Raw genomic sequence first — 27,110 nt, forward strand, 5'->3', positions numbered from 1 at the left:
GGGAGGCAGAGCTTGCAGTGAGCCAAGATCGCACCACTCACTCCAGCCTAGGGGACAGAGCGAGATTCCGCCTCAAAAAAAAAAAAAGTGGGCTGCAGGGGTTCGCTCCAGGACCCCAGTAGCTTTCTAAGGAAACCCTGTCCCCAGGGCCACCGGCCCATCTGGGCCTTGTCCTGTTACCCCCCCGGGCTGCTGACAGTCCCAAAGCTCCATGACCCCCACAAGATGCCCAGACTGCACGGGAGGGCCCCACAGAGCAGGCTGCCTGAGAGACCTCCCCACAAGAAGGTGGTCCCGGGCAGCGAGCGGATGAGCAGACAGCTGGGTAGGGTACGGGCTTCCGGGGCTCCCCAGAGAGCACCCCAGGGGTGCGGGTGGGAATGTGCTAGGGGAGGGGAGGGTCTCAGCAGGGAAAAAGGCCTGGCCGTGGAGTGGGACAGGGAGTGAAGAGTATGCAGGGAGAGGGAGGGAGGGGCTGTGGGTGCAGCGGGTAGGGGGAGAACTAGAGGGATGGTCTGCCCTGTCCTGGCACCCGACTGCACCTGTCCCCCTGGGGAGCAGAAGGCCCAAACACCAGGCACCCCGACCCTCCATACGAGAGCCGCTGAGCCAAGGAGACAGCGTGGGGTGGGCTCCTTGAACCCTGAGCCACGGGACCAGGGCCAGCACCCAAAACAAAAAGAAAGCCTGCACGGCCCACAGGAAAGAGAGGGCGCAGCAGGAAGCTGCCCCACCATGACCTCGCCTCCTGGCCCCTTCCTGCTGCACACGGGAGCCCCGACACAGTCCAGCACCCCTCACCCTGAAACCCCGTCCAGATGGTGGAGGCACGAGGAGGGCCTCGCAAACTCGGGCGGCATGAAAATCAGGAAGCTGACCAGGCCCCACAGATCACTCCTGTAGGGGGAGAGACGTGTTCCCTGATTGAAGTTGGAAAACCTGAAAATCCCAAGGCTGACGGCCCCTGGGCTTGTGGGGGGCTGCAGGCCGGTGTGGGGGGCGTGTTTTTCGCTGTTCACAACCCATCCCCTCCCGTCCACCCCCTCCCCTCCCCTCCCCTCCCCCGCCTCCGTGTCTCTCCGAGTTTCTTTTACGGTAAACCAGGCCGACAGCTGCGTCTGCCCAGCGTTGCCCCGGATTCCTCGGGCCCTGTCCCGCTGGCTCCGCCCCAAGGAGCCCTGCCGCCTGATGGCCACGGCCAAGGTGCGACCTCAGCTCCCATCCCAGAGAAAGGCCCGAAGGCGTGGGGAGGGCCCTGCCCCTCACAAAGAAGGTTCTGCGGTGGGAGCAGGGCGGGCTGGGTCTGGGTAGCCCTGCAGTTGAGACACACCCGGACGGGCTGGGGTCAGGGTGCAGAGGTCAGGCCCCTCCTCCGGCACACCCGCGGGCAGACCCCGCACCCCCCAGCGGCTGGGAGCTCGCTGTAAGCTGGGAGGCCGCCCTGGAGAGGCGAGGGGGGGAGGGGGGTTCAGCCCACACTGTCTCTTCCCACCAGGACTTGAGCCCTGCACATAAACAGTCTAAATTAGGAATTAAAACATCCTTGATCCTGACCCGTGGGCAGGCCATATTTCAAATGCTCAGAAAAACACCCCAGCCGCCCAGCTCCAAACCTCTGAGCTTCCCAACGTGACTGCAGTGCTGGGTGGCCGCACACGCCCATGTCCAGCCTCACGGGGAGCCAGTCCTGGGCTCTGGATGGACCCCGCTCACCCTGGTGCCAGGGACCAGGCCCGGGAGGCAGACGGATACATGCCCCTGGGAACCAGCCCTGGCCGGCCTGAAGCCCCCACAGCCACAGTGTGTCAGCTGCCCCCACCGGCCTGTGGCCGATCCCGAGGAGTGGGCTGGGGCCTCCCTGATCTCCGAGGGAAGCACCAGGACCCCGGGAGCCGGCTGATGGGCAGAGGCGAAACCACGGCCCACACAGCTCTGAAGTGTCTCCCGGCGGGAGAGGCCGGAGCATGGGGCCGCTGCCCATGGGGAACTTGAGACGTGCGCTGTGCCCGCCAAGTACTGCTGCTGCTGCTTGGGGAAAGTCGCGGGGGCCACGGGCATGCTGGCGAGGACCAAGGCGAATGCCCGTGCCACCCTCTCGGGGCCCACTCCACCAGCCTAGTCCACAATGCCCATGTTGGAAGGTGGGAGGGCAGGCTGGCCAGCCCAGGCATCATCTGATGCCAGCCCTTCACCAAGTGCTGTCTGGGGCAGGAAGACTCGGCCACCGGCCACAGTGCCGCCCACAGTGAACACAGTGGCAAACGAAGCCCGTCCATGTCCACATGCGGGGTAAGACCCCCAGCAAGCCTCAACCCCACTCCCACCCCACTGCAGGAAGACCGGCCGCTGCCAGGCACGCTCTGGGATGCACACCCAGCGTTCTGTTATCTGGAATGATCCAGAACCTTCCCTCCCTCCATCTCCTGCTGCTGAGGCTGCGAGCTTACGGAGCACTCGAGCCCACGCACTCGGAACCCTGACAGAGAAAACCCCAAGACTCCACTGTGGGCAGACTCACCCCAGACGGGCGCAGGCGTGCCCAGCCCACCTCCTAGAGGCTCATGGGCCAAGGTATTTCAGAGCCGGTCACCCCCTGTGGCCCCTAAAGTGGGAAGCAGCCTAAGAAGAAGGGAGTGCCCGATGCAGACACACCCATCCCTCCTCGGGCCTCAGGCTCCAGGGGAGGCCTGGAGGGCAAGGCTGGGGTGGGAGGCACCACAGTCCCCCTAGGGCAAGGCACCCAGAGTGGGGCACGGTGCCCTGAGACTCTGGAAGGGTCTGGAGTGCAATGAGTGGGGGCCCAGCAGGCTTCTGACGCAGGGCCAACTCAGCCGGCATGATGCACGAGGGGATCGGGGGCACTGAGGACCACCAGACACACTGGGCCGTCGCCCTCCCTACCTCAACCCCACCTGCCACCACCTCCAGGGAGCCCTCCCTGCCTGCAGGGTGCATCTCCCCAGCTCTGGGGTGACCTGGGCACCCGGCAGGGCAGCTGGAGGGTCCCCCAGAGCAGCCCACGCAGGAGCCACAATCACAAGTCCAGCAGCCTCCCCGCCCACCCAGCAGCCTCCCCACATCATTGGCCTCATCCTGGAACCACGGCCCAGGGTGGGTGGTCGGACTGCATGGACTCCACCAGCTTCAGACCTTCCTGCTTCAAGAGCTGCAGGCCTCAGACGTCCAGGCCCTGGGAGGTAGCTGGATGGCCAGCTGGATGGCCAGCGTCCAAACAGACGGGACATGGTGGGCTCATCGGGGTGAGCTGGGCAGAGACTGTCACCGGGGGGTTCCACATGAACCGCCCCAACTGGAGGGGTCGGGGGCACCAGAGGCCGCCCTGGTCTCCCAACACCACGCCCCAGGGGAATTCTGGTTCACTTCTCGGGGTACAGGCACCCCCTCCGAAAACATCTCTGGCCCAGGCACAGCGGCTGCTTACAAAATGTCCCCCAATTTGAAGGCCTAGGGCAGACAGAGGTGCAGACGCCAGGCCTTCGGGACAAGCGGCCGCCTCCAGGCAGCCCCAGGCAACAGGCCTGGCTCCAAACGCCCCACATGCTCCACGCACTGGGGAGGCGAATGCTTACTGGGCACTTGCGGCCATGGGCAGCCAGGGCCCCGTGGACGGACGGCCAGGCCACGCCCCAACTTTGCAGATGCACTTTCTAGGCACACGCCAGCGCCACGGCTCCAGGTGTCCCGTTTCCCGTGTCTCAGAGTGTCCCTGGAGGACAGGGTGGGATCCTTTCAGGGAGCAAGGGAGGGGTCTCGGGGTCTCTAGCTGGGAGCCGGCTTGCATGGGCCAAACCGCTTTATGTAACACAGGCCGGGCCGGTCAACCAGGAGCAGCTGGGGATTAGTGACAGGCGTTGCCACGGCAACCCCATTAGTGGCACTGCCGTGGTGAGGAGCGCGGCTCCAGCCTTCCCAGGCTCGGCAAAGGTAACAGGAAACCCCAGAGATTCATTAGCAACAGGTTCCATGGCAACTGCACCAAGCTCATTAATAATTTTTTTTTTTTTTTTTTTATTCCAAGTGTGGGTGTTGAAATTCTCCAGAGGACGGATGGAGGGATGGATGCCGTGCAAACACACGCAGCAGATTCTCCCACCCGCGGCCTGGGCGCCACCCCGCCCGCTCCGTGCCGGTATCGCCCCCGCACCCCCGTGCGTCAGGACTCCAAGGTTCCTGACATTCGCGGGGCAGCGGGCGAGCCCTGCCCACCGGGACAGGCTGTGGACAGGAGGCCCAAACGCCACAGGCCCCCCGCAAAGACCCCGTTTCATCCCCACTGGGCAGGTCAGGGGCTGCCGCTTCTTGATGGGAGATGCCCCAAAGGGTCAGTGAGGAAAGGAAGGGCCGTGCCCACTGCCCACAGCCCTGGACACGGGCTGGGTGTCACGGCTGCAGAACTACCGCTCAGGGACCCCAGAGCTGGGGGTGAGAGGTGGGTCAACAGGAGGGCACCGCTTTGGCAAACAGCCGGCCATTTCTCTGAGGACTCAACACCGTTCCCGCCTGACCCAGCAATTCCGCTCCCAGATTTGTATCCAAGAGACGTGAAGCCAGAGTTTCCCCAGAACCTGGAGCAGGGACGTCCCGGCAGTGCCATGAGCAGCAGCAAAGAGCGAAACGGCCCAGACATCCACCAGTGGTGAAGAGATAAACACTGCAGCCCGTCTACACAAGGGCACATCTAACTGCAGAAAGGTCAGGGCTCTGCCGCTGTGGCGAGGACGGACGACCAGCCTGCACGAAGCTCACGAGACGCCGTCACAGGAGCCACACCGCGAGGGATTCCACATACAGGAAACGTCCAGAACAGGCCAACCTTGGAGACGGAAAAGGCTGGCGGGAGACGCCGAGACAGCTCACTGCAGGGTTTCCTCTCGGGCGAGGAAAGCCTTCTGGAACCCATCGCTGCTGAGGCTGTGCCACCCCAAGGATACAGGAAGAATGACCGATTTGGATCCTTTACCGGCGAGTTAGGTGGTGGATAAACTACCTCAATACAACAGGAACGAGTGGGTGCTGGGCCAGCCGGAGGGCCCTTTAGCCTCGGCCTCCTCCTCGGCAGGGCTGAGAGGAAGGCAGGGGTCGGGATCCGGGCACCTTTACTTGGCCCTGAAGCCATGGAGCTGAGCAGGGTCTGAGCCACAGGGAGCTCCTGTCTTCCACTCCCCACACAGAGGAATGGAGCAGCCAGCGAAGACCCCACTCCGGATGCAAAGGACTCCCTCGTGGACACTCTGCCTGCCCCTGGGGGCAAAAGGCACCCTCACCCCAACACCCACCGTCCTCTCAGGCCTGCCTGCCCCTTCCCTAGGCCTCACCATCCTCCGAGTCTGAGTGAGAAAACACAAACAAGAAATCTCAGCATCAGCTCTCAGAGTCACCCAGTTCCAACTCACAAACAGGAACGTGTCCCCTATGGCGCCAGCAGCACGAGGAGGACCGAGAAGGGGCCTCAGCCCAGAAAGAGGCACCACAATGACAAGACGCACAGGCCGGTGTGCCCGCCACTCTTGCCCCACACAGCCGGGCCAGGCCCCAGACACCACCCAAGCAGGGGCCACAGGACCCACCCCTCTCTCCAGGGGAGCAGGGGAACCAGCTCCCAACCCCGGATCTCCTGGAGAGGAAGGAAATCCCGGGCTGGTGGGGGAGCCACCTGCACTGCAGCTGGGGCAGGGGTGGGAGGCAGCCCCTCCACAGCCTCAGGAGAGGTGTCCCCAGCGTGCAGTCACCTGGCAACAGCCTCGGGGGGACAGGCGGGGCAAAGGAAGGGCGCCTCAGCTCTGGACTGCCTCGTGCTGCCTGAATCCCCTTGTCTGGATGCACCGGAGCCCAGGGTAGCCCGGGCGCTTCTCTCTCCGCCCGGCTGTGCGGGCACTGGACGGGGGCTCAGCCCATGTGGCCGAGCGGCTCCCTCAGACCATCAGCCTCATCCTCCTCATGTGAGTGACCCAGAATTCCACGGAAGGTTAGAAAACAAAAGCTCTGTGCCGTCACGAGTATGTGGCCCAGGAGGACCAGCAGGCCCGGCTTTCAAACACACCAACTGTGGTCAGGGTCTGCTGCCTCTCAGCCTTTGCCCCCAGGCCCACTGGAGCCATTCCTGTGACGCTACATCTGGCTTCCAGAATGTTCCTCCAATGGGGCCTGTGCCTCGTGCGATCCCTGCTCTTCCCCCCATCTCCCCAGCAACTGCGCCACAGTCGTCCGCCGGTGCCTGCCGCATCCCCACCCACTTCCGGGCCCCAGACACACCAGCACTTTCCCTGCTCCTCCTGCCCCATCAGCCTCCTCCTTGCCCGGTCAGGTCAGTGCCACTGTTCCTGCCCCCCGCACGCGTGTCCTTCACGCCCCAGAACCCCACAGAGCCAAACCGCCCAGGGGTCAGCCCATGCTGGACCAAGGGGGCCCGCCTGCTTCATCCAAGGAAAAAAACACATCTGCCAAGCCAGGGACCAGCAAAAGGGGTGACTCGACCCACCCCCCAAAACCCAAACGGGGCCACGGGCTCACCCACACCTCCTCCAGACCCCAGGGCTGTGAAGAGCCACCCTCCACCCCGACCAGCATATCCTGAGCCCGGTCAGTGAGGGCAGCGCCACCAGACCCCAGCTCCACCAATAGGACCTCACGAGCCCCTCTGCGGGGCTTGAGGACCGAGGTCTCATAGAAGGGAGATCCAAAGGGTCTCTCACGGACAGGCCTCACTCCCAGGTTTTAACTGTGCCCCATTCTGTACAGCCATGAGCCTGGTGTAGCCGCGCTCGGCACTGCCAGGCGTCCGAATCGCCCGTGCTCAGCAGACCCACGCTGCAGGCCACTGCCCACCCGATGGCCACTTAGCAGCCATCTCCGTTATCAGACTGAAAAAAAAGAGTATGAGGCCCGGCATGGCGGCTCACACCTATAATCCCAGCACCCGGGGAAGCTGAGACATAAGAGTCGTTTGAACACGTGAGACTGAGGCTGCAGTGAGGTGTGACTGCACCACCACGCTCAGCCTGGGGGACAGAATGAAACCTTGTCTCAAAAACGTAAAGAAGAAACAATGCGTACAGGACATGGCTCACTGGATCTGAGGCTTCGGGCATCCCTGGGGGCCTTGGACCGCACCCCTGCAGTTGAGGACGCTGCTGCCCGTCTCCAACACTGCAGGGACGCCCCTCACCCTGAAACATTCTCACTCACCTGAAACCCAACGTAACTGAATGGGCATCCTGGATTTTCTGTCAGGGACTCAGGCCCAGGGCCCTTGCTTGTGTGGCTTCCATGGGAGGCAGACGTGCCCCCACGCCCATGCCGGCCTCCATACCCAGCCAGCGGCCACGCAGCCTCACACCCCAGCGGCACGTCAGGCCGCGCCCACTGGCTGCTCCTTGGCTGGGGCAGGGGCAGCTGAGCCAGACACGGCCTCTCCCCTCCTCACTCACCAAGAAGCTGAGCCACTGAGTCGCAGGCAGGAGGGTCCTCAGACCTGGCCCTTGAGGTTGCTGCCACACAGCCCAACTTCTCATTGCAATGACCAGGCTTCTCAGGGAGAGGAGGTGGCGTCCCCGGGCCTCTCACCCCAGCACCTGCAGGAGGCCACCCAAGCGTGAGGTCAGCACTGGCACGAGAGCCCGTGGCCCAGTGGGCTTGGGCGAGCTTTGTCCCAGCTACCAGCCAAGGCAGTAACCTGAGCCATCCTCAGAGACAGCGGCCAGCTTCCCCCAGCAGCCTGGGACAAGTTCCCGTCCATTTTAATGAGGCGCTAATGCAGGCTGACTCATCAGACCACAGCCAGGGCTGGCGGCTGCCTGCAAAGGCCGGGGCAGGGGCTGTGTGTGTGGCTCTGAGGGACACCCTTGCCCCTCCACACCTTCCCGGCAGGCCGTGGCCACTCTCTCGGCATCTGGACGCGGGTTCCCTGTGGCAGGCTGCGCTGTGTGTGGCTGGAGCTTCAGAGGGGCTGGGCACAAGCCGGCTGCTCCCTGGACAATCCCAGGCTAGACCAGCACCCCCTTCCACGAGCACGAAGCGCGTGCGGAGACTCGTAGCTGCACACCATGCCCCAGTGCCTGCCTCCCAGGCCCTGCTCCACCTGGACCCCACTCAACATCCCTGATGCTCACCTGGCCCCACTGGGCTGAAGCCACCCACGCTGCCCTGCAGACGGCCACCAGGGCACAGTCTCGAGCCTCAAGGTCCATGGCAGAGCTGGTGGAGGTGGCTGTGGCCTCCCAGACAGAGGGTCAGCCCCCCAGGGCACACTGGCCCACACGTACCCCTTTCTGCACCTGCCCAGAACAGAGAGGCTGGGTGACAAGTGAGGAACACACAGCTAACACAGGATCAGACGAGCCCAAGGTCCAGGGAGGCAGGAGCACTGGCCACTGTGCCCCCACAGCCTTTGTGGCTGGAGCCAAAGACAGCTCCGCGTGGCCACCGGGACAGGCACCCAGGGAGTGGCCGTGAAAGAGGTGCTCCAGAGGCCATAGGCCACTGACCACTGCTCACCCACCTGGCCACAGCTCTTTCCAGCCACCTAGGACCATCCCACCCCTGCTCATACCCCCTCGGCCTTCACGCCACAGCCCTGGCAGACAGTCCCTGAGCTTGGACGCGGCCCTCCCGGCGTCAGTGGCCCGGGTCTCATCCATCTTGTTCCCCGCTCACCAGAGCCAAGCGCGGCCCCCCAGACCCCTTCACAGGGTCCCAAGATGCTCGGCTCCTCCTAGACAGACCCCCCTACTGCAGGTGTCCACAGGAGCCCGCCGTGCGGGGCAGCTTCTAACCAGGGCACAGACACACAAGCTCAACACCAGCCCCCACGCCGACCGAGGCTCCGAATGACCCACTTCATGGCCGAGCACCCTCTCTCCGGGGGCTGCTCCGCATCGCAGGAACCTGACACACTGGGCGACCAATTGCGATTTATCCTGAAAGGGGCTGACTCCTGTTACAGCGTCAAGCACGTCCTGCTCACGGGCCATTTTTCTCCCTCCGGGGGGGCCGCAGGTGAAGCAGGGAAGGGGCCAAGCAGGTGCTGGGAGCCTCCCTGGACACCGGCACCCCTGCTCGCAGCTGTGAGGGCGGATGGGGGCATCCCGGCTGCGGGCAGCTGTAACAGAGTGCCACAGGTAGCGACCTCAGACAGCAACGGCCTTTTGGGGCTCTAGAGGCCAGAGGCCCAGGGTGAGGGATCATGGGGCCCACAGGATCCCGTGTCCCGCGCCACGCTGGGGACTGAGTGCGGATAAGGAGTCCCTGCCACACACCCAGAGGCCATGCAGGCAGCAGGCCCATTTCACGTAAGAGAAAACCAACGGCCAGGAGGTGACAGGAGCCCGACAGGGTCCAGAGCAGGGGCCTCGGTGCCCACCTCTGCCAGCCCACTGCGGACTTCACGGGACACAGCCCGGCCCACCGCAATGGCTCTGCTGCCTTGTAGAAAGATCTGCCCCGAGCCACCATTAATGCATCTGACCAGGCCTGCCCCACAGGCCCACCCCACAGGCAGGCTGCAGCGAGGGGACCCAGGAGGCCCAGGGGCTGCTCAGAGATGGGGACAGGGCTGGCATGGGGCCTGGCCGGGGGTCTGTCCCCCATCTGCCACCACACTGGCCACTCACTGACTGGACGGGGCCGACAGCCTCTCCCCCAGGACCGCATCTGGCCCCTTCTCCCACCGGCCTGCTGGGAGCCTCACTCCATCAGTGACCGAGATAGCAGACCAAGGTGGTATGACAGGGAAACTGCGGCACATGTGGAGGCACTGCCCAGGCTAGCAGGGGTTGCTAACTCCCCTCCTGTGGCCAGGGAGACCCCAGAATCCCAAGAGGCTCCACCCAACTGAGTCTGAGTCTTTAACGTCCAGGGCTACTAAAGACCACCTTGTCCAAAAGGACTCAGGATGTCCCCACCTCAGTCCTCAGGCCAGTGAGGGGCCTAGCGACGGCCACCTGGTGCAGACAGCTGGGGAGGGGACAAGGGACGAGAACACAGGGCAGCCTGGGGGTCAACAGAGGCGCGGGCTCCCTGAGCGGGGCTCCAAGCCCTCCCCCTGGCCCCGACCCCACCTGGAGCCTACCCTCAGGGGCAGGCAGAACCCAGGTGGGAGAGATGGGACAGACAGTGACCAGGAGGCCTCCACCCCGGCTGAGCACACCCCTGCAAAGGCCCAGGGTCTTGGATGTGGTCTGTGCCCACCCCACTCCGGGCACTTTCTCTGCTATCCAAGACCATTCTGTACCCAGATCCCTGGCCTTGCCCCCACCTCTGCCACTGGCTCAGTGACGGCATTCATTAATGCCAACATCCTGTGTCACCTAACGGTCCATCCATCGGTCGCCAACGGCAGAAGCACCCACAGCACCAGCAGCCCAGGGTCAGACGAGTCCAGCGGGGCCAGCCGAGGCTGAGGTCTCGCCCAAGGCCTTTTCTGCGGGAGGCAGGTCCGCAGACATCAAAGCGGGGCTGGGGGTGCACCTGCGTCAGGTCTACACCCCTTGGGGGTCAGAGGGACCTCTTCACCCTGAGGCAGCGTGGGGGCCTCCAGGTCCTCTCCCTGCCAGCCCTGCTCTCAACTGGAGCAAAGAGCCCAGGGCTGCACCGAGGCTGGGTGGGGGCCGCACTGGGCTAATGCCTTGGTCCTCGCCGGCCACGAACCTGAGGATGGGGCGCTCTGGCCTCCCAGGTCGATGCTGCACTGGGCCTCCGAACGCAGGCGGCGGCCACACCCACCCAAGGCTCTCTCTGCCCACAGCTCCGCTCCCGGCAAGCACCCAGGCGTCAGCCAGAGGACAAAGGAAGCCTCATTGAGCACATTCATCAACCCTCCGGCTCATCAAACCCTGGGGCGCTCACGCCCCACCAACAGCCCGCTTCTCCCGTCAGCCTGGGCCCACCTCCGCCCCACAAGGAGTGTGTGGAGACCAGGGACACCAGCGGCCACGTGGCGGCACACCCCCTGCACCACGGCAAGCTGCTACTCGGTCCCCATCTGTCATCCTCGGCGGGCACAGCGTTCTGGGGACGGTGCCCGGACCTGCTGCCAGCTCTCCTGAGCTGGGCAGGGGCTGAGAGCCAGCAGAGCTCCTTCCCCGAGCCCCGCCCCCACCATCTCTGACCGAGGCGGGGCTGTACATCACCACTCAGGGCGCGACCGGCGGATTTCACCCCTTGTTTCTGCCCAGGGTGAGCGGCCGGGCTTTAATCTCCAGCCTGGAAATTCAACCCGGGCCTGCGCGACGTAGAGTTGTTCCAAGTTACGCCAACATGAACCACTGAGGAGAGGAAAGACTCCTCTTCCGTGCCAGGGTGGGGAATGCCCACTCGCGAGGGCGGGCAGGGACGGTCCCCGCCCTTCCCACAGCGGGCTCAGCGTAGGCGGCTGGACGGACGGCCTGGCCGACATCTGCATAAACAAAGGTAACGCGTTCCTCGCCTGACCTTGACAGTGTGACCGCGGCCTGGACTCAGCCAGCAGAGCTGCTGTGGATCCATCCCCGGAGTGTTTGACAGGCCGGTCCCTCCCCCGCATTCCTCCGGTCCTGACCCTGGAACGGGACGTCTCTTCTGCAGCTCCGGGAGCCGGGCCTGGTGGGGCCGCATCGCCCTCGGCTCTCAGCCCTCGGGGGAGGTGAGGGGAGCACGCACAACCACCCCTGAGCGCTCCACCGGGCCAGGGAGGGCGCCCGCAGCCGGCCCCAGCCAGAATGAAGTTCGGGTGCTCGGAGTGGGATGCCCACAAGCCCGAGAGCCTCCTTTAGGGGCTGGCAGCAGCCATGCCCTCTAGGTCTGAGGGTGTGGGACACCAGCGCTCCCCACTCCCAGCCTCTGTCCCTGCGCGGCCCTCACCTGCCCTTCCAGCCTTGTCCCTCGCCTTGACTTCCCGCTAAGCCTGGCCCCAGGCCTGCCCTCCCTAAGGAGCAGTTGCGACACCAGCTAGAGGCAGAGCTGAGCCCTGGGCCCCCAGGCCAGCCCACCTGCTGGTCCCCACCCTCACTCTGCCTCCTCACAGCCCACAAGCTCCCGGGGGCAGGCTCAGGGCCCAGGTCATCACGCTGGTGTGCCACCACCACGCGCCCAGATCTCCTCCCCACGGCCCGCCGTGGCCCTTGCCCCCCCCCATCTGCTATACAGACACCCCCCACCACAGGGCCTGCATTGTCCCCCTGCCTGGATACTCTTCCCTCGGCACGCCCCATCCAGGTCTCAGTCCGAACACCTCCTCCCACACAGGCTCCTGGGCCCCCTGGGCTCACGGAGTCTGTCCCTGTCTGGCCCATCCCACCGTCCGAGGGGCGCCTGCCTGCCTTGCTCACAGGGTTCAGGCCAGCCTCGCTCTACCCCAGGATACAGACACCCGTGCACTCTGTGGGGACCTGACCATGAGACGTTTGCCAAGGCGTTCAGAGGCCGTCCCCACTCTACACCCCTCCCCAAGTCCCCCCGCCAGGGGCTGAAGGCCGCGCTCAGGGACTACCTCCACTCTGAAGTGCCCCAGGCGGGCAAACAGGAGCCCTGAGATCAGTCAACGCCAAGGGCGATCCCAGTGATGAAGAGTCCGGGTGCCAGAAGGACAGTGAAAGCCGAGACCCCTGCCTGGTCCCGGGGGTGCGGGCTGAGTGGCAGTCTTAGGGACGGGAGGTGCGGCAGGGCCAGGAGTGGTTCAGGAACCAGAGCTCCCGGCAAACTTGTTCCCAGGAGCACCAAGGTCACATACCCACCAGCCCCGGGTGCAGAAGCAGGTCTGGGAGGCCCACGGTCCCTGCCAGGGCCCGGCCTGCTCTGGGCTCATCTCCTCACTCCTCCCCAGTGGGGCCTGAGTCCTGAGTCCAGGGGGGTAGCCCCGACCCAGAGGGTGAGCTCAGCCTGCTGGTGTCACACCCACTTCCTGGCAGGAACAAGATGACGTCCCAAGGGGTGTGTGGCCCCGACGCTTCCATGAAGGGAAGGGAACGACCCCAACAGGCACTCGGCAGACCCCTACCCTGCCGTCATCCCCAGGGGCCTCTTCTCACCACTCCGGGAAGGATGAGCTGCCCCCACGGCTCCCCCAGCTCTCGGTGGGTGGGAAGGCCCCTCCCCCTGAGCCCTGCAACGCTCCCGTCTCAGCCCCATCTGTGTCTGCTTCCTTACAGGATCGGCCGTGGGGGTGGGGAGGCAGCCTCTCCCACCCTACACTAGCCCAGGAGCCAGGGACACATCCAGCCGCGTCGTGGGCAGGCCGTAGGGCTCGGTGGGAACCCACCCCTATCCCTGGAACACTGATGCTTCAGAGACTAACAGACCCATTCCTGCAACTCTCCTTCCTGTCAGAATGCGGGCAAGGACGCCAGGGCCAAGGGACGGGCAGCCCAGGGTCCCGGGAGACACTGCGCCCCAGCACGGCCAAGAGAAGCCAGGCCATGGGTGGGGCACAACCACCGAGTTCACGCCCTGGTCCACCCAGGCAGGAGGGACTTCTGGTCTGTGACGGAGCCTCTGCCGCCCCACCCTCCCGAGAGACCCCAGCTCGGAGCTCAGGCCCAGGGGTCACGGGACGGTTCTGCGGCCTCCTAGGCCTGTGACTTCTGACCACTGAGGCAGCCCCTCTGAGACCAGTTCAGATATCCAGACGCTGCTGAGACACAGTGTTCAAGAGGGTACCACGATGCAAGGTCAGTAGGGGACGACCAGCTCCGTCCTGCCCACGCAGGGCCTCGGGGCACGTGGAGCCCAGGGAGGCAGGTGCAGGCGTGACTGGCCCTTTCCAGACGGGTGCCCTCTCGCACTCCCGGGGGATGCCCGTGGAGCAGCGGGACAGCCCAAGCGCCGAGTGTTCAGAGATGCCACGAAGGGCTGTCTCAGGCTCCTGCAGCTCGTCCCCACCCGGGCAGAACTGTGCCAGGCACGTGGCCCTCAGAGCCAAGATGGGTTCACCCAGCTCTGCCCTTCAACATCCTGATGACCTTGATATATCCTTCCCCATCTCAGAGCTCCGTGACACGGGGTGTTTGGAGCCTGGACCCTAGGCGACGCCTCCCAGAGGGTCTTGCCATCCCCAAGCCCCCAAGCACCCCTTGGTCACCTTCTGGTGCCTACACACCCACAGCCCGCCTCCCTCGCTCTCGCAGGGACTGAGGCAGGGTCCCCCCTCCTGGCCTCCAAGCATTCCCGGGGGCCCCACCCCGCCCCGCCCGTGTGCCGGGACGGTGGCAGCTGTGTCGCAGGCGAACGCAGAGTCAGGAACCCTGGGAGCCCGGGCAGCACACAGCCCAGCCGGGCGACAACACACAGATCCCACCCACCTTCCTCTATAAATAAACCTGTGGAGGAGACACAGCACTCGCCCCAAAAGTTCTAAGACAATTATATTTTTAAGAAACCAATCAATACGGATCAGGGCCGTCCTCAGAGGCTCCTCTGCCTGGGATGGAGTCATCCTGGAGACAGAGCCGGCACACACGTGTTCCCTGGTGCTGGGTGTCTACCTGGGGGCCCCGGAAAGCTTCAGGGATAAATGCGGGCCCTCCCCCAGGTTCCTGTGCTGACTGAACCCTGGCTCAGGCTGGGCCCGGCGGACAGCAGCTGGGACTCTGCCAACCCCTCGGGAGCACGGAGTCGCGTTACTGAGTGTGGGCTCCTGGAGCAAATCCGATTATCCCTCCCTCTCAAGTTCACCCTCTTCGGGAGGGGTGTGGGGTCCTGCGGAGGGGAGGCTGAGGCCCAGGAAGCACCTTTTTGCTACAGGACACGCCCCGGCCACACCAGCCACCCACCGCCCCTCCACCTCCTGCAAAGCCACCCCCTCCCAACTCCCAGGAATCTGAAGAGCTCTGGAAAGCCTCAGCCGTGGCCCACACGGGCTTCCCCGGCTCAGCCAATCTCCCACCTGTCCAGGCCTGCCAGCTTATTTTAGGTTCTCCCTGAGGCCAAGACACACATCCTCACTCCAGGCCAGGCATCTGCTGGGGGTCAACCCACTGCCATGCAGCAGGGGCCCCCACAAGCCCACTCCACCTGACCACGGGCATTTCCACGGGGCCAAGAACGAACCCAGCCTGGGGTCTCAGCTCCGCTTCCCACGTCTCCTGGATCGGAGGGCACTGGGGACACCCCACATCACTGGGTTTGGGGCTGGGAAGTGCTGGCGGCGAGGAGGGTGGGAGTCCTACCATGCTGCAGGCAGGCCCAGTGCTCCAAGCCAGGGATGCTATTGAAGGACAGGAGACCGACCGCCCGTCCTCTCCCGGCCCAGGGAGCCCTGGGAACAGCAGGGATGGGGCACACTCTACTCTTCCCAGACTGAAAGCACCATTCAGCCCCTGAAACCAGGACAGCGCCCAAGTCCTTCTCGGGCTACCAGAGCATCCTCCTGTCAGGTCATGAAGCCCACGAGGACAGCACCTCAGGACGCCCAGGGAACAGGGCCTGGGTCACGTGATGCTGCCAGCTCCCAGCCCTCATCTCCCCCTGGAGGGCTCATCCCACCTGGGTGAGGCCACCCAGTCAACACCTTCCCTGCACACAGCAACGCAAACAACCTCCTTGGAAGCCCTGAGGGACACAGCCAGCCCAGAACACCAGGGCCAGGCTCTAAAACTCTCTCGGCCGAGAGAGGACAGGATAGCTAGGCCCGGGCTGTGAAGAGAGTCCAGGCCCTGCTTGGGAACAGGCAGCCAGGCCCCGGGCTGTGAGGAGAGTCCAGGCCCTGCTTGGGGACTGGGTAGTCAGGCCCGGGGCTGTGAGGAGAGAATCAGGCCCTGCTTGGGAACGGGCAGCCAGGCTCGGGGCTGTGAGGAGAGTCCAGGCCCTGCTTGGTTCTTTCCCCTCTCTGGTCTGCACACGTTTGGAAACAAGGAACGCAGGCCTTGGCTCGGCGCCAGCCTCCCGTCCTAACGCATGCAGTGCCTTCTAGCCCCTTCCCCACAGCCTGCGGGCACCGCCGGACTGACCCCACACCCGGACACCTTCCACCAGAACAAAGGGGCATGGCCACCTCCCGCCTTGGTTCTAGAGGAGACAAACCTACAAGTGCCCTTCAAGGCCAGGCCTGACGCTCGGCTCCCAGGGACACCCACCTACCTGAAGACACCAACCTCCGGCGACGCAGGCCAAGGCCACCATGGCAGTGGGTGTGGGGCTCCGAGGCAGCCCTCTGGCCGGGGCCGGCTGCCCCCGGGACCACGGTGGCCTCCCTTTCCTCTACAAGCAGAGATGAGTCTGACTCACTCCATGTTTAGATTTGGGAAAGGAGAAACACGGGCTTTATGACTTTTTTCGTACTGATTCCTCTTTTATGTTTAATATTTGTACAGTTAAACACACAAAGTAGGGAAGTGTACACAGGCCGCTCCTGCTGCCAGCCTGTCTCCTCACCTCGGATACGGGACGTCTGCGGGCACGGTGTTAACCCTGCCCTAGGCCGCCCACCACCTATCCCCAGGCCCGGAGCAGCAGCCACAGCCTGGCCACCCCAACCGCCACCTCAGAGGGCCTGTGGGGAGACCCAGCCCTGACACAGGCACCAAGCAAGGCCCTTCTCAGGGTGTGCGGAGACCCGCCCCTAAGGTCACCTGCTGGAGGGCCCCCTGGACCTCCGTGTACATCCCAGAAATGCCACTGGCCCTGACCCAACTCTGTTCTGGAACCTTCGCTGTAAGTCTGTGCCGCTCTCGCCAAGAGCAGAAGGAGCTGCCCCTTCCTCTCCAGCCAGGGAAGGGGCTGGGGGAAGGGGCTGGGGAGAGGGGACTCCTCCAGGCAGTGCCAGCTGCCTCCCTGCCCCCCACCCTTAAGCTGCGCATGACTTAAATCAGCCCCGCCACCGAGTTCAGCCAGAAAAAGCGAGTTCACAACCAACGTCACCGCCTCTCTCCACGGAAAAGGCCCTGGCAGCGCTCACAGACCCCACGGGTCTCCCCACGCACTCGGAACCACCAGGCGCCAGCTGAAAACTTTGCACCCCTGACTCCAGCTCCTCTGGCCTCCCCCTCCCCCGCGAGGGGCCTGCCTAGGGCAGGACGTTCAGACAGCCAGAGGGAAATCCCCGTCCTGGCCAACACTCTTGGGGGCGCAAAGAGTTACTCCCTCCCCGACTCCTCTCCCCGCCAAGCCCGCGGTGGCCTCGCCGCTTCGCTTCCACCTTCTCCGTCCGGAGCCGGCTCTGGGGAAGGGAGTCCGGAGGCGCCCCGTGGACCCCCAAGCCCGCCACTCACGGAAGGAAGAACGCCGACCTCGCGCCCCTGCCCTGCACCCCCACGCGCCCGGCCCACGCCAGGTCCCACCAACGGGGCGCGCGGGGGCGCACGCCGAGGGAGTCCCGCGCCCCGGACCCCCGCCCTCCCCCCGCCCCCCGCCGGCCGGGAAGGATATGGGTTGCAGACCAGCCGGAGACACCAGCTGCGCGGCCGCGTGGTCTGCCCGAGGCAGAAAAAGACCGTGGCCGCCAGGGCCGGGTACGGGACGCGCTGCTCCTCGTCGGCGCCCAGTTCCGCGCCGCGCTCGGCCGCCGGGCTCTCGGGGGGCGACACGCCGGGCTCGGAACCCTGCTCCGTCTCGCCTCCCGGCGCCCCGGGGCTCTCCGGGGACGCCCCCACAGCCGCCGCAGGACCAGGGGGCGGCGCGCCCAGGGGCACCCGGACCTCATCGGCGGCCCGTGCGCCCTCGGTCATGGTGGCGGCCGGCAGCACCTACAGAGGACAGGGGGTGACCCGAGGCCGGTGGCGACGCCCCCGCCCTGCCTCCCGCGGCGCGGAGCTGCGGGAACAGCCGCTGCCGCCGGGATGTCTTTGTCTTTTCTTATTAGAGACAAACGCGCCCCCCGCCCCCGCCCGCCCCCTCCCTCCCTCCGGCGGCCCCACCCCCACCCCGAGGGGCTCCCCGGCCGGCTCCGCGCAAGTTGACGAGGGTCCCAGGCGCACGTCCTCGCCGCGTCTCACCTCGCTCCGCTGTCCGGCGGCGTCCCCGCGGGCATCGCCCGGGCGGCGCGGTCACCGCGGACCCCGCTCGGCGCCCGGCCCCGGCCCCGAGCGCCTCCGCCCCCGGCCCGCGCCCCCAGCCCGCCCGGCTCCCGGCTGCGGCTTGACTCCGGCTCCGGCTTGCCCGGCGGAGGCGACGGCGGCGGCCCCGGCGCGGCGTGGAGGCCGCTGGGCGGACGGGTGAGGCCGGGGCTGGGGGCGCGGGGCGCGGGCCGGGGGCCGGTGAGGCAGAGAGCGAGCCTCGAGCCAGCCTCGAGCCCGTCCGCGCGCCGCGCAGGAAACTTCGGGCTGAGCGGCGGGGGACGGGGCGGGGCGGGAAGGGGCGGGGCCGGCGCGAAGGGGCGGGGGCGGGCGGGGGTGCCGGGGAGGATCCGCCCCCGGCCCGAGATGCGCGCGCCCGAGCACCCATCCCCGTCTCCGCCCGTTGCCCCACCCCGCCCCTCGGTCGGGGAAGTTGGACCCCGCCCGCGCCCCCTCCACGCCCCCGCACTGGGCTCCTCGTTCACCGTGCTACCCCGCCAATGCCGGGCGTGGGGTGCACCAGGGGGCGCTCGCGGGAGGCTCCAGCGGGGTGGGAGGGGAGCACCTAAGTCCTTCCCCGCCCCCCTAACTGCGGGGGCGGCCAAGCCGCGGATGCCGCGCCCCTCCCCCCGCTGCCTCTCCCCTCCCCCTGCGCGCCGCCGCGCGCGCGCCGCCGCCGCCCCCACCCCCACTGCGACACGGGCCCGGGTCGGCGGAGGGGCGGGGACCGAGCGGGCGTGGAAGGGGAGAGGCTGCGTGCCCCTTCCCCGCCGCGTGTGTGTCCCGGGTGTGCCCGCGCGCGCGTGTGTGATGGGGCGCGGGGGCGGGCGGGGTTGTGCTTTGCGGCTTGGAGTCCGTGGGTGGGATTCTGGGTGCTCCTGCATGCGCATCTCTTCCCCACACGCACGGGCAGTTTCCGCGAACTTGTCCCCGTCTCCAGCCCCCTCCCGTGTGGGGATCTGGGGGACCCTGGGGACGGCGGCCTGGTGCTCCTGCACCCCTCAACCCCGCTGCCTCACCGAGACTCACCGAGGGACCCCCCGAGGAGAAGTGCAGGCCCCCTCTCCCTCCCAGCAGCTGCTCCTTCAGCCAGGCCAGCGGAGGGGCCTTCCCCTGGACCCTCAGAGCAAGTGATTTGGTCGTGAAGAGGTGGCCCCTTCAGACATTGGGGATGGCCAGGCCCATGTCCCAGGGAGGGCTCACCACACCTCGAGGTGCCAGCAGGTGGGGGCAGGTGCCCAGGCTCCCAACTCCTCCCAGGGCACCCCTCCAGGCTGGAAGGGTGGTTTTGCTTCTGGGACCGCTGCTTTGTGCACCAGGGAACTTGAGCTCCCAGGTCTGCACCTCAGCACGCCCGCCTATAAGGGGCTCCTGGTAGAAGGAGAAGAGACCTCTTCTCCTTCCAGACAAAGAGGCCCTGCTGCAGGGCCCACCCTGAGACCCCAGATCCGGAGAGGCTGTGGGGCGGCTGTGGCTTTCCACCTACGGGTGAGCAGCAGAGAAGCAGGACCTCCCCTGGGTGGGCCACACCGTGCAGGAAGGAGAACAGGCCCTGCCCAGCTGGGGCCCAGAAGGACACAGCACCTGGGGTGGGCTGAGGAACTGGAAGGCAAGAGTGTGAGGCCCGGCTGGGGTACAGGTCCTCCTCAGCAGCACCTCCTCCTGAATACTCTTACTTTTCAAGAAAAAGAAAACATTTAGTCTATTTTCATGCAACTACTCAGCGATGGAGCGCCACAGCTGGTGAATTAGGCCTTCAAAGAGCAGTTAAGGTCCCAGCCACAGAGGAGCAGGACCTAGGAGAGCCCAGTGCTTTGAACACATCCGTGGAGAGAGGCTGGAGCAGGTGGGGAGACACAAACGCTAAATTGGAGTCCTGTCCAGAAGGCACTGGGAACCTCTAATCTTTTTCTCAACACCCCGCTCATTAAAAATTAGGGCGGGCCGGGTGTGGTGGCTCACGCCTGTAATCCCAGCACTTTGGGAGGCCAAGGTGTTTGGATCACTTGAGGTCCAGAGTTCGAAACCAGCCTGGCCAACATGGTGAAACCCTGTCTCTACTAAAATACAAAAATTAGCCAGGCGTGGTGACATATGTCTGTAGTCCCAGCTACTCTGGAGGCTGAGGCAGGAGAATCACTTGAACCTGTGGGGCAGAGATTGCAGTGAGCCGAGATCACACCACTGCACTCCAGCCTGGGTGACAGAGTAGGACTCTATCTCAAAAAAATAATAAATAAGTAAATAAATTAATTGAAGCCAAGGCAAAGCTACAGACTGAAGCTCCAGATTCTAGCTAGGGGCTGTTGTTGATTTGCTGGACAAATGGCAGTTGAGGGTGGACAGTGTGCAGGGGTCCGGTTGGAGAATGGAGATGCCTTGACTGTGACCAGACAGACCCCGTTCTCGTGCCCTGCAGCTTCCATCCTATGGAGAGGAGGAAATGGTTTCCAAGCTAAGTGCCAGGGGGCGCCCAGATAGGCGAGGGCAGGGCCTCCGTGAGGACAAGCCGGCAGCCAAAAGAGAAGCAGGAGCTCTTTCCAGCAGCAATGGCAGCCTGTGCAAAGGCTCTGTGGCAGGCTGGAGGGAGCCGGGGAGCAGGAAGACCCAGAGGGCAACTGGGAAACATCTTGGAATTCTAAACATAGCAGCTGTTGCCCTCCCGGCCACTTTCTGTCCTCCTGTCCACTCTTTGTCCTCCAGATATCGGCAGAGAGAAAAGGACCACGGACTTCTAAAACATTTTTTTTTATTCGAGACATAGTCTCCCTCTGTAGCCCAGGCTGGAGTGCAGTGGCGTGATCTCGGCTCACTGCAACCTTCGCTTCCTGGTCTCGGTTCAAGCGATTCTCCTGCCTCAGCCTCCCGAGTAGCTGGGATTACAGGCATGTAATTACCATGTCCAGCTAATTTTCATATTTTTAGTAGAGACGCCATGTTGGCTAGGCTGGTCTTAAACTCCTGACCTTGTGATCCGCCCGCCTCAGACTGCAAAAGTGCGGGGATTACAGACGTGAGCCACCGCGCCCGGCCAACAGACGTTATTTCTCAAAGAAAGCGTCTGTAATCTGAGACAGCGTGTGGTCGCCAGGCATCCCACGGACAATTTGCAGACCAGTTGGAGCCGCTCCAGCACCTGGATGGGCATTTTCCAGCTCAAGGTCTGGGAGGGAGGCCTCCTCCCACCGCCTGCCGCTCACTCCAGCCCGTCGGATAGCGTGCCCACCTTGTCCTTGGGGGCTCTGTGTCCCCTGGGCTGCTGCCCACTGACTTGTGCGGTCCACGTCTGGCGGAACAGGCGCCCGGACGCCTGGGACGTAGACACTCCCTGCATTGAACATCCATCAGCCAGAAGATGAGGCAGCTGAGGCTGCGTTCACGCAGCCGGAGCAGGGTCCACCTCAACATGATGTGAGGGACTCCACCAAAAAAGGACATAAAAGGCAGGCAGTCCGGTGAGACAAGACGGGAAACCATCCTGAGAGCAGTGATGCCGTGACCTGCGCCCTTCGCTGAGCGTCAGAGAGAAGCCCAGGACAGTTGGAAACTGGCATTGAGATTGTTTAATTCAACTACAGCACGTTCAGATGTGTTCTTTCTAATCCTCCAGGTCTCTGGAAAATTTTATTCCGCTTTTTGCTGTTTCCTTTTTTCTTTCCACCATGAGGTGGAACCCAAGAAGGTGGGGTGGGCTCCTTGGGGTCTCCCCCAGATCTCAGCATCGCCCATGCTGCCCAGGGGAAGGAGGACATCGGCAGTGGGGCCTGGCATGGCACTGATGGGACAGGCATGCCCCGACTGGTCCTTGGCTCCCTGCAGCAGTGGGGCCCATGGCTGGTCTGCTAGAAACTAGACCAAGGGCTGGTGGACAGAGTCCTGTCCTGGCAAAGCCTGGAGAGCCAGCTGTGGCGGTCCCTGCCTGGTGTCCAGTGAGACCCCTTCTCCCAGCCAGCTCTGGGTTCTGCTGCTACCTGTAGCCTGTGAGTTGGGGACCCACGCCACTGCCACCAAGGAGGCTGCCCATGCAGCCAGGAAACCAGGCCCCGGGAAGATGCAGACAAGAGGGGCGTCCCTGCCTAGACTGGCCCCTGCAGGGATCAGCCTCCAGAGCAGGCAACAGGGCATCTCACTGACACAGGCCCGGGCCCTGCCTAGCCTTAATGCTGCTTCCCTGGGAGTAGCCTCGGTCGAGCCCCATTGAGTCGCAGACTCTAGGGCAGAACGGAGCCCGATAGGCCGCCCTGAAGCATGGCGGGCTCTCGTCTTCGTCCTACCATGGAGTCAGAGACACGTGACCCTGGAGTGGGGAGCAGGTGAGCGTCCTTTGCTCCTGCCCAGCATCCAGTAGGTGCTAATAAATGCCCACTGACTGGGTGGCTGAAGGGACTGCACTAGCATCCCAGGGAATTTTGGGATCCACAACCCTCGAGACCGGGTTGGGCAGGAGACATGACCCCACACTGTGTGACGGGGAGCCTGGTGGCTGCCGGCTGGTGGGCGCCCCGAGCCCTTTCCTGAGCTCAGGACAGTTTTGTCTCAGCAGCAATGATTTTAAGAGTTCCTGATCCCAGCACTTTGGGAGGCCGAGGCAGGCGGATCACAAGGTTAGGAGATCGAGACCATCCTGACTAACACGGTGAAACCCCGTCTCTACTAAAAATACAAAACATTAGCCGGGCGTGGTGGCAGGCGCCTGTAGTCCCAGCTACTCGGGAGGCTGAGGCAGGAGAATGGCGAGAACCCGGGAGGCGGAGCTTGCAGTGAGCCGGGTTTGTGCCACCGCACTCCAGCCTGGGTGACAGAGCGAGACTCCGTCTCAAAAAGAAAAACCAAACAAACAAAAAAAAGAGTTCCTGTATTAAATGGCGAAAGCCTGTGACGGTGCTGTGTGCGGAAACATCCGGTTTTATTGCCGCTGGGTGGACAGCGCCGTCTAGACGCCGCCCACCCTTCTCACCTTCACGGTTGTCTGTGTGGAAGACGGGAGGGGCATGGGCACCACGCCACTGTCCCCGAGACCGGCCCCCAGGCACTGTGAGGAAAAGGCCATGGCCTGCGAGGTAGCACTTCCCTGCCCTGGACAGGCTATGGAGGGGCTGCAGGCGGAGGCTGGGCTGTGGAGTGCTTGAAGGATCACTGGGCTGTGAGGGACACGCACGCCGCCTAGGGACTCGGGGAGGGAGGCTCTGGGCCTTTCTCTGGCTCTGCAGACACACAGCCTGGGTTGAAATTCCAGCTCCACCACTTCCTGGCTGCGTGGCCTTGGACATGTGTCTTACCCTATCTGAGCCTTAAATTTCCTCCTCTGGAAAATCAATGCTTCATCACATAAAAAGTGGTCATGAACAGGTGGTCCTCCAGTGATTAAATACGGAATTACCATGCAACCTGGCAATTTCTCTTCCGAGTGTACCCAAGAGGAATGAAAATGTGTGTCCACACAGAACTGTGGACTCGGGCGTCTACAGCAGCATCGTTCACAAAAGCCAAGGGTGTAGACATCCCAAGTATCCCACAGATAAGCAGGTAAACAAAATGTGGCCTCTCCATACGGTGGAATATTATTCAGCCTTGAAAAGGAATGACACGGCCAGGCACAGTGGCTCACGCCTGTAATCCCAGCACTTTGGGAGGCTGAGGCAGGCGGATCAGGAGGTTGGGAGTTTGAGACCGGCCTGATCAACATGGAGAAACCCTGTCTCTACTAAAATTACAAAAATTAGCCGGGCATGGTGGCACATGCCTGTCATCCCAGCTACTCAGGAGGCTGAGGCAGGAGAATCACTTGAACCCAGGAGGCGGAGCTTGCAGTGAGCCGAGGCTGTGACATTGCACTCCAGCCTGGGTGACAGAGCAAAATTCTGTCTCAAAAAAAAAAAAAAGGAATAAGGAATGACATTCTGACTTACATGGATGAACCTTGAAGACATCGTACCAGGTGAAATAGGGCAGGCACAAAATGACAAACATCATAGGATGCCATTGATATGAGCTTTCCAGCACAGGGAAATCCATAGAACCAAGATGGGTGGCTGCCAAGGGCTGGGGGAGGTGGGGAGGGGAGACTGCTAGCAGGTAGGCGGTTCGTTTGGTTTGGATGTGTGGCCCCTCGAAATCTCATGTTGAAACGTGACTTCCAGGGTTGGAAGTGGGCCTGGTGGGAGGTGTTTGTGTCGCGGTGGATTCCTCAGGAGTGGCTTGCTGCTGTCCAGTGAGATGACTGCCTTCTTGCTCTGGTAGTTCACATGGGTGCTGACACCCCTCCTCTCCCTGACACCCTCTCCCTCCAGGTGACTCGTGGGTTCTTCCCTTATGCCATGATGGAAGCTTCCTGTGGCCTGCCTCCCCAGAAGCAGGTGCCTGCGCTCTACTTCCTGTACAGGCTGTAGGACCGTGAGCCAGATCAATCTCTTTTCTTTAGAAATCACCCAGTCCCAAGCATTCCTTTACGGCAACACAAATCAGACTAACACAGAAAGGGGTTTATTTTAGGGTGATGACAGTTGATGGTGGGCTGGGCACAGCGGCTCAAACCTGCAATCCAAGCTCTTATGGGGGCCGAGCAGGAAGATCATTTGAGCCCAAGAATTTGAGACCAGCCTGGGCAACATACTGAGACCCAAGCCCGTCTCTACAAAAAGAAAAAAAAAAAAATGAAATAAAATTAGCCAGGTGTGGTGGTGGTGCCCGTGGTCTCAGCTACTCAGGAGGCTGAGGTGAGAGGATTGCTGGACACTGAGGGGGTCGAGGCTGCAGTGAGCAGAGATTGTGCCACCGCACTCCAGCCTGGGCGACAGAGCGAGACCTGCAGAGACAGTTGTACTGCTGGGTGCACTGAAAACTGCAGCACAGTGTCCGTAAGTGGGTGAGCCGTCTGTGTGTGAGCCCTGTCTCAGGCTGCGCAAACAGTCATGAAGGATAGGAGCCTGCAGTGGATGAAGTTTCACAAAGAGGGAGGCCCCCCCGTGGGGGCGGAGCCAGAGGGCGTGGCCTCGTGGGAGGAGACAGAACTTAGGATGGAGCTGGGCTGGGGGAGCAGAGCCTTCAGCCTGCCCCTTGAGGTCCTCAGGATCTCGGAGGCCCTAGCAGTGGGGCTGCCTCTGGCCTGGGCCAACGCCTTGAGGCTGGGGTGGACACGTCTGGTTCAGTCTCCTGGCCCCAAATGTGTCAGGGAAGCCTCTTCTGAGGGCATGGGGGGGCAGGGAGCTGAGTCTGGGGTGTGCGGGGGTGGGCACAGGGCATGTGCTTGGCAGCACCCAACTCTGCCTGAGCCACCGAGTTCCCCGGATCACTGTGGAGCAGGAAGGATGAGGGTTGACCTGGGAAGGAAAGTGACGGAATGGGGTGAGCCCAGGCCGGGTGCTTCCAGACGGACTTTACAGGGCCGTGAAAGTGGCAAAGCAGACATTGGTACCCCTCTTCCCTGCCTGGCTCCCTCACCAGCACCCAGCTCTGCACGGCCCCTCTGCTTGCAGGAAGGGCTGAGCTGGTGCAGAGCCACAGGGTTCTTTCCAGGCCTCAGTGGGGTCCTCTCTTAGGGAGTCCTCAAGAAGTCAATGCAGCAGGTCCCCCAGACCCAAGGTCCAGCCACCGGACCACCTTCAACACCCCCACCTCACTCTCCCCCAGCCCAGGCCCAGCCCCGGGAGCTCCGAGGAGATTCACACAAGAGGAGCCCCTGGAATGTGGATCTGCAGGCAGCCCCAGGTCCGTCACCCCTCCCACCCTCAGGTGCCAGGTGCCGCAGTTCTCGGCCCAGCGGGCGAAGCTCTTAGAACCACAGATGGCCATGTACGTGCCTCGAGAGTGTGTTTTGGGGGGAATTTCACCCAGGAGCCACTCGGAGAAGGTGCCAGCCCGCCCAGGGACATCTGAGGAACCAGCTGAGCCAGACCCGGGGTGGGGGCCCGTGCAGAGGGGCCAGGGGTCGGGCACTGAGGGTGCGGCCCCCACTCCACAGCCTGCGTCACGTGGGAGAACTGGAGAGGAGCTGGCTGTGAGCCCCAGGCGGCCAGTGGAGAGGCCGACGCCGCACACGCTGGCTGCAGAGAGAGGCTGGGCTCCAGCTGTGCAGCCAGGCGCTCCGACTCCAGCTCCTTTTGTACTCACCCGGGAGGTTTTTTTTTATCTTTACGGTTAACTGAGTTAAGTCATCAACTGCCAATATTTGGACAGCCCCTCCCGAGGGAGGCCCCCTCCTGGCTGTGACAAAGGTCGGCGGCGTCCACAGAGGCCGCGTAGCTGCCCCAGGGATGGCCGTGGGGGTGCCGGACGCCTGTGCCCCTAGGCTGGCCGAGGAGACCTCACGGGCTCTGGGGGCCGTGGCCCGACAGCTCCGACAGCATTTATATAATTTATTGCAAATCATTTGTGCCTCGTTTAACGCTCTGCTGATTCCACTTAATACCGACTTCCTGGGCTTGCCGGCCGGGTCACGTCGCAGGCAGCCGTCCACGTTCGGGGAGGGAGGGCTGCGTCTGACAGTAGGGGCTCTGCCTTGAGACCAGGTATCCAGCCCACAAGAGCTGTGGCCGTCCCGGCCCGGCTGCCTGCCCAAGCCCGTGCACCCCCACACGGCCGGCACCCCAGGTCAGCACCTCCCTTCCCTGGGAGGCGGCACGGGACAGCAGGAAGCTGGCAGGACAGACACCTTCTCTCTGCTCCTACTTCCCACATCCTGGACAGACAGGGACAACGAGGCCTCCTGGGCCAGAGCTGGCCATGGCAGCACCTCAGGCATGAGAATGATGACCAGTCACTCTGGGAGCCCAAAGAAGGCCTGTTCCTTCCATTCTGGCCCAGAAGCGGGGGCCGTGGTACTGGCCATGGGGCCGAGACTCTGCAGCCCCAGCTTCGGGAACCTCGGGGTTCCCAGCCCTTAAGGGTCTCTGGGGGCCTTGGAGAACAGTGGGGTGCCAGTGGCGGCCTTGGAGGGGACTCAGCAGGGTCTCATGGCAGGCTGGGGCGGGACAGGGCACAACAGGCCGGCCGGGGCCATTGTCACAGGTCTTTTGTCTCCTATCCCCGGCACCACCTGGAAGCCATTGTGTCCTGGAGGCTGGCGCAGGGTGGGGTGTGTGGACCAAGGGCAGGTGCAAGCCAGTCCAGCCGAGTGGCTTCACTCAGAGT

General features: G+C 63.6%; 1 protein-coding gene across 4 annotated transcripts in view; it reads right to left on the bottom strand.

Annotated features, from left to right (window-relative positions):
- Positions 1-18,255, bottom strand: part of CACNA1H (calcium voltage-gated channel subunit alpha1 H) — a 67,304-nt gene extending 49,049 nt beyond the window's left edge. For all 4 annotated transcript variants that reach the window (XM_033236312.1, XM_033236311.1, XM_033236310.1 and 1 more), the window contains exons 1-2: positions 17,922-18,255; positions 17,356-17,672 (exon numbers count right to left, since the gene is read on the bottom strand). In XM_033236312.1, the coding sequence (XP_033092203.1) occupies positions 17,356-17,654 (299 nt within the window). In that variant the 5' untranslated portion in view covers positions 17,655-17,672; positions 17,922-18,255. The remainder of the gene's footprint in view (positions 1-17,355; positions 17,673-17,921) is intronic.
- Between the last annotated feature and the right edge of the window lie 8,855 nt (positions 18,256-27,110).

Source organism: Trachypithecus francoisi, unplaced genomic scaffold (genome assembly GCF_009764315.1).
Source record: "Trachypithecus francoisi isolate TF-2019V2 unplaced genomic scaffold, Tfra_2.0 Lachesis_group15, whole genome shotgun sequence".
NCBI lineage: Eukaryota > Metazoa > Chordata > Mammalia > Primates > Cercopithecidae > Trachypithecus > Trachypithecus francoisi.